At 36.5% G+C, this 8,266-nt stretch overlaps 2 protein-coding genes across 2 annotated transcripts; one reads left to right on the forward strand and one right to left on the reverse strand.

Moving 5' to 3' along the window:
• Positions 916 to 1,586, reverse strand: LOC109719545 (endoribonuclease Dicer homolog 1-like). The gene is made up of 2 exons (XM_020246293.1): positions 1,266 to 1,586; positions 916 to 1,182 (listed from the first exon to the last, which is right to left on the reverse strand). Exons 1-2 carry the CDS (start codon positions 1,548 to 1,550, stop codon positions 931 to 933), a joined length of 537 nt encoding a protein of 178 aa, XP_020101882.1. The 5' UTR covers positions 1,551 to 1,586; the 3' UTR covers positions 916 to 930.
• On the forward strand, positions 1,862 to 6,336 carry LOC109719552 (protein ESKIMO 1-like). Its single transcript, XM_020246305.1, has 5 exons — positions 1,862 to 2,015; positions 2,098 to 2,269; positions 2,347 to 2,546; positions 2,708 to 2,863; positions 5,465 to 6,336. The coding sequence occupies exons 1-5, from the start codon at positions 1,945 to 1,947 to the stop codon at positions 5,823 to 5,825; spliced, it is 960 nt and encodes a 319-aa protein (XP_020101894.1). The 5' UTR covers positions 1,862 to 1,944; the 3' UTR covers positions 5,826 to 6,336.

Below are 8,266 nucleotides of genomic sequence, written 5' to 3' on the forward strand. Positions count from 1 at the left end.
TCATCTCACCGGACTGAGAAAATATTGGCTGCACCCTGTGTACCACGTCCAATCATACACCACACTTCAGCTCTCAACTACTTCAGCTCTCATTTGACGAAATCATCGAGGATGGACTGGACAACACACTTTGCTCACTCACGACAATTTTTTTTAATATTCATTTAAAATCTAATTTTCATATCTTATAACCAAAATTTAAAAAAAATACTTTCTTTTTATTTTTTTTACGTCCTATGTAATTAAACAATCAAACTCACAAAGACACTTTCAATCAGATAAATTCATCGACCATTCCTAACGCAAGTGGCAAAAGAACTTGATGGTTAGTACCCGAGGCCCAAGTGCAAATCCTAATTGATTTACATTTCCAGCTAAGTTTATTTCTAAATGAAATAAACGAAACGGATAGCATTCTAACTTTCTCTCAAAAAAAAAATCAGATAAATTAATTCTATATATTACATAGATTGAAGCATAAGATACACATACACTAAAGTACGGTGCACGAGCTGACATGGCGCACAGGGTCCAACCAATGGTAAAATTACCAATCTGCCCCTTGTGATTGGATCAACCCACAAACTAGATTCGTCCACAAAACAAATTCTTGCACGCGAAAAAAAAAAAAGAAAAAGAAAAAGAAAAAAGAAATGCAATCAACATCACTTTTTTTTTTTCTTTCGTTCAACGCCCATCAAAAGAGAAACCCTCACCTCTCCCCATCACAACCCAACCATAGAGACCCACCACCCCTCCCCCTCCTATAATATAATCACTTACTTTTAAACCGGTCCCTTTATCCCTTCTCTATTACCAATATCTACCTCTCCGCTTCGGCGAAAAAAAAAAAAAAAAAAAAAAAAAAAAAAAAAACCCACAAAAAAGATCTATAAAACGAAAGTGAAAAATTTAGAAGATTGAGAAAAGCTAGTAACAAGCCAAACTCAAGCACCGACCATGACTGTCCGGCAACTCCCCCTCCTCTAGTTCTTCCGTGCACTGGCAGTCACCATTGCGCATATTTGCATTGTCTGAATCATTTTTCGTGACAGCTCCCTCAGACAGCTGGCATTGCAATAATCCTACAACTTTCATTAGATATTGCTCTTGAAACTTGACATCAACCTGGTAATTAGCCCTTTCATCATTTTGCAAAGCTGTCAAAAATGATTGCGCAACCTGAAACCAGTTTGCAAGAGCTATTTAAATATGATGTGCTTGCAAAACATTAGCTACAGGCAATTTGATGTAATGAAATATACCTTATAAGCACACCATTGTCCTAGTTCGCCTAGGGCATAATTTATAGCTCGCAATTTCTGAATTAAATTAGCAGCACCGTCACTTTCAGTTCTTTCGGAAACACCATAGACGAGGCGCAGTTCCTCCTTTGACCCCGCGTCTCGAGCTCCCATGAACTGCCACTTGCTTCTTCGCGAGCTAGAGCGCGCAGCTTCTTCAACAGCCACTTCCATTTGTTTAATTTGCTCATGCAGCGACCAGAGAGTAGCTGCTTTATCATACTGGACGACAATTTCCAAAGGCATAGGAACATGTTTCTCCAGTTCTTTTCGATCTTTCACCGTACACANACAAGATTAATATTTCTGATCGAAAATTTTAGTACTATATCACCACTTTTTATAGGATTTTTATTTTCAGCCGTTAAAAATTATTGATTTTGAATCTTTTCGATTGCTAAGTAAATGATATCGAAAAATCGCAAAAATTATTTTCTAAAATCTTCAAATACGCTAGATCAAGTCTAACGGAGCCGATCGTCGATTTGAAAATTCCATCATCGAAAACGGCTCAGGAGCACGGAGGCCTCCGTGCTCCTGAGAGCACAGCAGTCCTGCTCTATATATATATATATCATCCTCTAACAGCTTAAATTTTTAGAATAAGCAGTAGTAGTTTTCTTCCGCGCAGGTGACCTGCATGAAAAACGGCCGCCGCGACGACATGCACCAGAAGTGGCGGTGGCAGCCCAATGATTGCTCCTTACCAAAGTACACAAGCACTAGATTACAATTTTTTTTTATTTTCGTGATCATTTTTTGATGTACTAATTTTTTCGTGATTAATTAAAAGGTTTAATGCGAGATTGTTGTTGGAGAGGCTAAGGGGGAAGAGATTAATGTTTGTGGGGGATTCGCTAAATAGGAATCAATGGGAGAGCATGGTGTGTCTACTACAATCCGAGTTATCTCCCGAGGAAAGAGGGGTTACTCGGAATGGCTCATCAATCATCTTTCGCGCCGAGGTATGTGTTCTTCAAAAAAAAGAAAAACTATTTAGAAATGAAACCATAGAGTCGTTGAATTTGATCTCTCGGCCCAGGAGTACAATGCGACGGTGGAGTTCTACTGGGCGCCGTTCCTGGTCGAGTCGAACTCGGACGATCCGAATATTCATTCGATCCAGCACCGGATCATCAAGCCCGAGTCGATCGCCGGCCACGCCGCGCACTGGAAGGGGGCCGAGTATCTCGTGTTCAACACCTACATTTGGTGGATGAACACTCTCCATATGAAAGTGAGGTGCGCAATGTACACTCACTTTTATTCTCTGAATTCTTTTAAGAAAAAGAGTGGAGTACGAAATATTGCATTACACTATTAATTAGTAGCGTGATAGAAAAAATAAAAAAATATTTTATTTGTGAACTGAATTGGATTTATAATTTTGTTTATTTATACAGGAGGCCGACGGCCACTGATTGGTCGGAGCACGATGAGGTCGTGAGGGCGGAGGCGTATGCGAGAGTTCTGCGGACATGGTCGAATTGGGTGACTGAAAACGTGGATCCGACGCGGACGTTAGTGTTCTTCATGAGCATTTCCCCTCTTCATCTCAGGTGAGTTAGAGCTTGTTCGCAGAAGCATTAATTTTTTAAATAAAAAGTTAGAAAAATATAAAAATTTTTATTTATTTTGGATGTGGAAAAATTGGAGCATATATTTGACTTGATTAGGTTTGGTATGAGTGGTAGCTAAGTTTCAACTACAGTGATAGAAAATGAGAGGGGAATAAATAATTTTCCCCCACGTGTGGGCCCCACGTGAGTGTCTCTCCAACCGTGACATATCACGGTTACAACACCCCAAAAAATAAAAACAAAAATAAATCCATCAACCTTTACCTTTCCCGTGGAGTACTGTGGCCGACACGCTTAAAAACCTTTAAATATGTATGCGTATTATTATAAGCTTATTAATTTATTGCCTCAATATATTCTCAATAATATATAAAATATTAGTTTAAGATATATATTTTAGCCATCTAGTATAAGTTGGATTAAACCACCGTCTCATATTTTTTTATCTTTTTACTGAAGTTTTAAATAAATTTTGCAAATTTTTTAAATTTAAGGGAGGTAAGATATATACCTAACTAATTAACAAATTAATTGTTTTGTTATATTATATATGTACATAATTAAAATATTTGAAAATTTTAAAAAAGGACAAGTGCGTAGCACATGGGCCTCATGAAAATACGGCGAGACATCGCTAAAACCAACGAAGGGGGAGGTGACGGGAAGTTTCGTCCCTGATTCAGTAAAATTGCACAGAGATCCCTTCAATTATAAGCATTTTAAAATGGCTCTCCTAATTTTATATATTTTTAAATTTTTATTAAATTATTTTAGTTAAAATTTTAAAAATCTTACGGTCGAATGCACCATTCGTTCCCCTATTTTAACTATCCAGCTGTTAAATTTTGTTAAAAAAATTTATTAAAAATTATTAGTCAGAATCATATAATATTTATCATGTCGGCAAAAATAAAAAAAAAAGAAAATCACATAAAATTAAGGAACCAATAATACAATGGCTCTAAATTTTTACAAAATTTAATTGTATTTTTAACCCGTAATAGAAGTTTAAACATAACCAACTAAAACAACTTAAAACAAAAACAAAAAAAAAAAAAAGTTTGAGAAAATGCCGATTTTTTAGAAAAAATAAAATTATGGGACCTGTTTCGAAATGACCTTCATTGGGAGGATCTAAGAACAGTTTGACGTGGCATCTCTATCCTATGCAATTAAGGACTGTGTCAGCTTTAATAACTGTGCACCATCAATGTCACAGCTACGAAAATATGAAAGACGAAGCACTACGTTACAAAATTTAATATCCAACAAAAACCTGCAAACACTTACTTCTATGATCTAGTCAAAGAAATGCACGAAATTTAAAGATTATTTTGACCCCCCCATGTGACATGGTTATATAGAAAACATTTTTTTATTGCTCTGTAAAAAGAGTAATATTATACTCATAATATTTATCTTATTTTACTTATATGGTACTGTGCAGTGTTTTAATTGAATAGCAATTATAATAATTCGCTATTAAGAGAAAATTGAATGATAATTATAGTAGTCGAAAAAAATATAAATTTTATTTGAAAAAATTAATCAAAATTAGTAAATTCCATGTAAATATTAATAAATTTAATAAAATAATATATTTTGAGTTTAGGGTATAGGCCACATGCATAGCACGTGTTATGTTTAAGTGAATCTCCGGTGTTTGGTAGAGTCACGTGAAATGTTTTGAAAAAAGGAAGTTTTTTTAAATAGATTTTGTAAATAAAGTGATTAAGTAACAAAAAGAATAAAAATGTGTGATTTACTTTTGCTTTTCAATTTGAAAATATCTTTATATGCAAAGAGGTCTTTATTCTTTTATCTAAAAAAGAAAAATGTGTCACATTCTAAAGTTTTTTATTTTTTTTTTTCAGATTATGCAAATATAGTGATTTATNTTTCATTAATTTTTTTTTTAAAAAAAATTTAATGCATTTTCGAAAAAACCAAACACCTCCTGATTAAGTGAATAAACAAAAGGCAGTTTAATTATTTATTTAATATTATAATAATAATAGCTTGAATTTATTAAAATATGTGCTAATATTTCATTAGTTGATGATGCATCTTAGTTCATGCAATTTGGAGTGCTGAAATTTAATGTTACACTTGTGTAACATGTATGGAAACTCTCTTGCCCTGTTGGAATATTGAAATAAATTATTATCGAATAACTTATTTAATATAATATTTTTTATGTGACTAGATATAAAAAATTTATTTTTGCTTTTTAAAAAAAAATCTAATTATTCATAATCTAATAGGATGGCATATCTCACTTAATTTATTTTATTTTAAAAAATTGACTTAAAAGTCAAATATGCTATTCTATTTTAGACGTTTAATCAAAATTGTAACTTTTTGAGTAAATCTAAAATATTTTTGAAAAAAAATATTCATGCATTCGAACATGGGCTATTAGACGCTGTTGATATGTGGATAATTTTTTCTATAATTTGTTGTTTGTGTTATCTTGGCTTTTGCATTTGTTGTAAAAATTATATATATATATGCATTAATTGTTGACTGATTAATTCTTTTCTATGTTTTTTCTTTAAAAAAAAAAAAAAAAAAAATCAGTCCTAAAGATTGGGGGAACCCAAATGGGATCAAATGTGCGAATGAGACCCTTCCGGTGCTAGACTATCAAACACCACTGTACATTGGGCTCGACCGGCAGATGTTCGACCTGGCGGAGAACGCGACGCGGTCGCTGGCGCCGCGAATCCCCGCCGCCTTCGTCGACATCACCACCATGTCGATGTACCGCAAGGACGCGCACACGTCGGTCTACACTGTCCGGCAGGGCAAAGTGCTGACCGCAGAGCAGCATGCTGACCCCTTGACTTACGCCGACTGCATCCACTGGTGCCTCCCGGGCCTGCCGGACACCTGGAATCTCATTCTCTACTCGAAGATCATGTCTAAGCCCCTGCGATAGCGGCTCCTCCGATTTTCCTTATTTTCTTAAAAAAGAAAAATGCTATCTGTACACCTCTATGTAGGCGTAAATCTTATGCGTAGAGGAAAAGAAAAAAGAAAAAAGAAAAAAAAAAGTTGGGTATCTTACACCTAGGGCTTACGGGTAACACTGCTCTTTTTGAATTGGTCATTGGGAATTTTTGCAGAAAGAGCCACTTCTTTTATGATTTTAAATTTCAAACCATACATTTACAAAAGAAAAAGGGATGAAATGGCAAAGTCAGGAAGAAAGTGGACAATTTCTGCAAAAAGACCATTGATTTCTTTTAGCAGTTTTTTTTTTTTTATTCTCTTTCTAGGTTAAATTTTGGGTGAGTGTGAGTGGGTTGAAAAGATGGCAACAAAAGGATTTATTTTTGATTTGGTGAGTTGTACTATGATTGAACATTGAACTGTACAGTAATAATTCAGTTAAAAATTATTTTTTTTCCCAAAAAGAAATTTGATAAATGAGGGGAAAAAAAGAGCAACCAATTAATGCGAAATTATTGCATGCACCTGATGCATACTCATATCTCATATACTGTATCTAATTTTTGATCATTAGTTTGTGGCTATATTTATTTCATTAACATGATTATGTATATATAAATATAAGAGTATATTTTTAAAAACCTATTATCTAAGAAAAAATATTGTATATTTGAATGTTACGATATTTTCTTTTTTTAAAAAAAAATTTCCTGAAGATAACAATGTTTTTTTTTTTTTTTTTGAGAAAAAGGTAGCATGCTACCCGCTTCATTCATTAGAGGAATGAATTAAGCTACAAAAGTGAGGCAACCAGGGCCCCAGGTAAAAAAAAAAAAAAAGAAAAAAAGAAAAAAAAAGGATAGATATTAGATATTAAATCGTTTCTGGTCCGAGAAAAGGTCCCAATCCATCACGAGACGTTTGAGCCTGTGAACCGCACTTCCGGGATTAGGGGGAATATTCCGAAAGATTAAGTCGTTTCTGGTCTTCCAAATGATCCACCAGCAGGCTACTAGTTCGGTAAGCCGGGATCGCTTCTTAAGTTTATCCTTCCTGACCATCCACCTATCCCACACGAGGCTAATATCGCCCCCAATGTCTTGGACCTGGATATCATCCACCCCTGTCGCTAAAATGAATTTACAGAAAACGCAGTTGGTAAATAGATGGTCCACAGTTTCCTCCTCCGACCCGCATAACATACAGGTAGAGTCGCCTAACCACCCTCTCTTAGTAAGTTTATCACGTGTAAGAATCCTTTTCTTGAGAATCGTCCAGCAAAACACTTTAACTTTTGTAGGAATTTTGAGTTTCCAAAGGTTCGAGGCACGTGCATCTCTCGTCCCGCCGTCCGTCAAGGCTGAATAAGTCGATTTGACTGTAAAGCGCCCATTAGTATTCCAACGCCAAAGGATCGTGTCCGGTCTAAGCACAACGGAATAAGAGGAGACCCTCTCTACCAGCTCCGAGAGGTTTGGAACTAGTCCTCGCAATTGTTCCACATTGGCTCCCAGAATTTTGGACCAGTTCCAACAACCCCCCGAAACGAACTCACTTACTCTAGAGTATCTCCCTCCCACGGACCTCAGATATGCTTCCGGGAATAATAGGTTCAACGGTTTCTCCCCGCACCATCGATCCAACCAAAAATCGATGGTATTCCCGTTTCCTAGTTGAAATGCCGCTCCCCATTTGAAGATAATGTTGAGGCTAAGAATACCCTTCCACCAGCTGGAAAAAGGTCTGAAGGATCTGCCTTCCCTCAGAGGTATTCTTCTACGATAATACAATTCTCGGATAAGCTTATTCCATAGTAATTGAGGTGACGTGTGAAATTTCCACCACCATTTAGTCAGAAGCGCTTGGTTCATGGTCGCAACGTCCAAAATGCCTAAACCCCCCTCTTTCTTGGACTTACACACATTTTTCCAGGCCACTAGACATCCCGTACCAGGGTGGTCCCGCCCCCCATTCCAGAAGAAGTCTCTTCTTAATGATTCGATGCGCTTAATCGCCCAGGTAGGTGCCTTGAAAATAGATAGAAAGTACAGTGGTAGATTGGTTAGAACCGCGTTAACCAACGTTAGTCTACCCCCCCTAGATAAGAGCTTGGCCTGCCAACCCCCAATTCTACGATATAACTTTTGAATCATCTCCTCCCATGCTGCCCTAGGAGGTGTTTTGGGCGAGAGAGGTAATCCCAAATACTTGGTCGGAAGCAAGCCCAGTCTGCACTGAAGTAAGTTCGCTAATCTAGCACCTTTACCGTCCGTCTTACCCAGGTAGAAAAGTTCTGATTTCTCCCTATTGATTCTCATACCCGATGCCCATTCAAAAAGACGCCAAAGAAACCTAAGGTTTTTCACGCACCTGCTTCTTGCCTCACAGAAGAAGAAAGTGTCGTCCGCGAACTGAACGAGGGTAATC

The sequence above is a fragment of the Ananas comosus genome, linkage group 13, assembly GCF_001540865.1.
Source record: "Ananas comosus cultivar F153 linkage group 13, ASM154086v1, whole genome shotgun sequence".
Classification (NCBI taxonomy): domain Eukaryota; kingdom Viridiplantae; phylum Streptophyta; class Magnoliopsida; order Poales; family Bromeliaceae; genus Ananas; species Ananas comosus.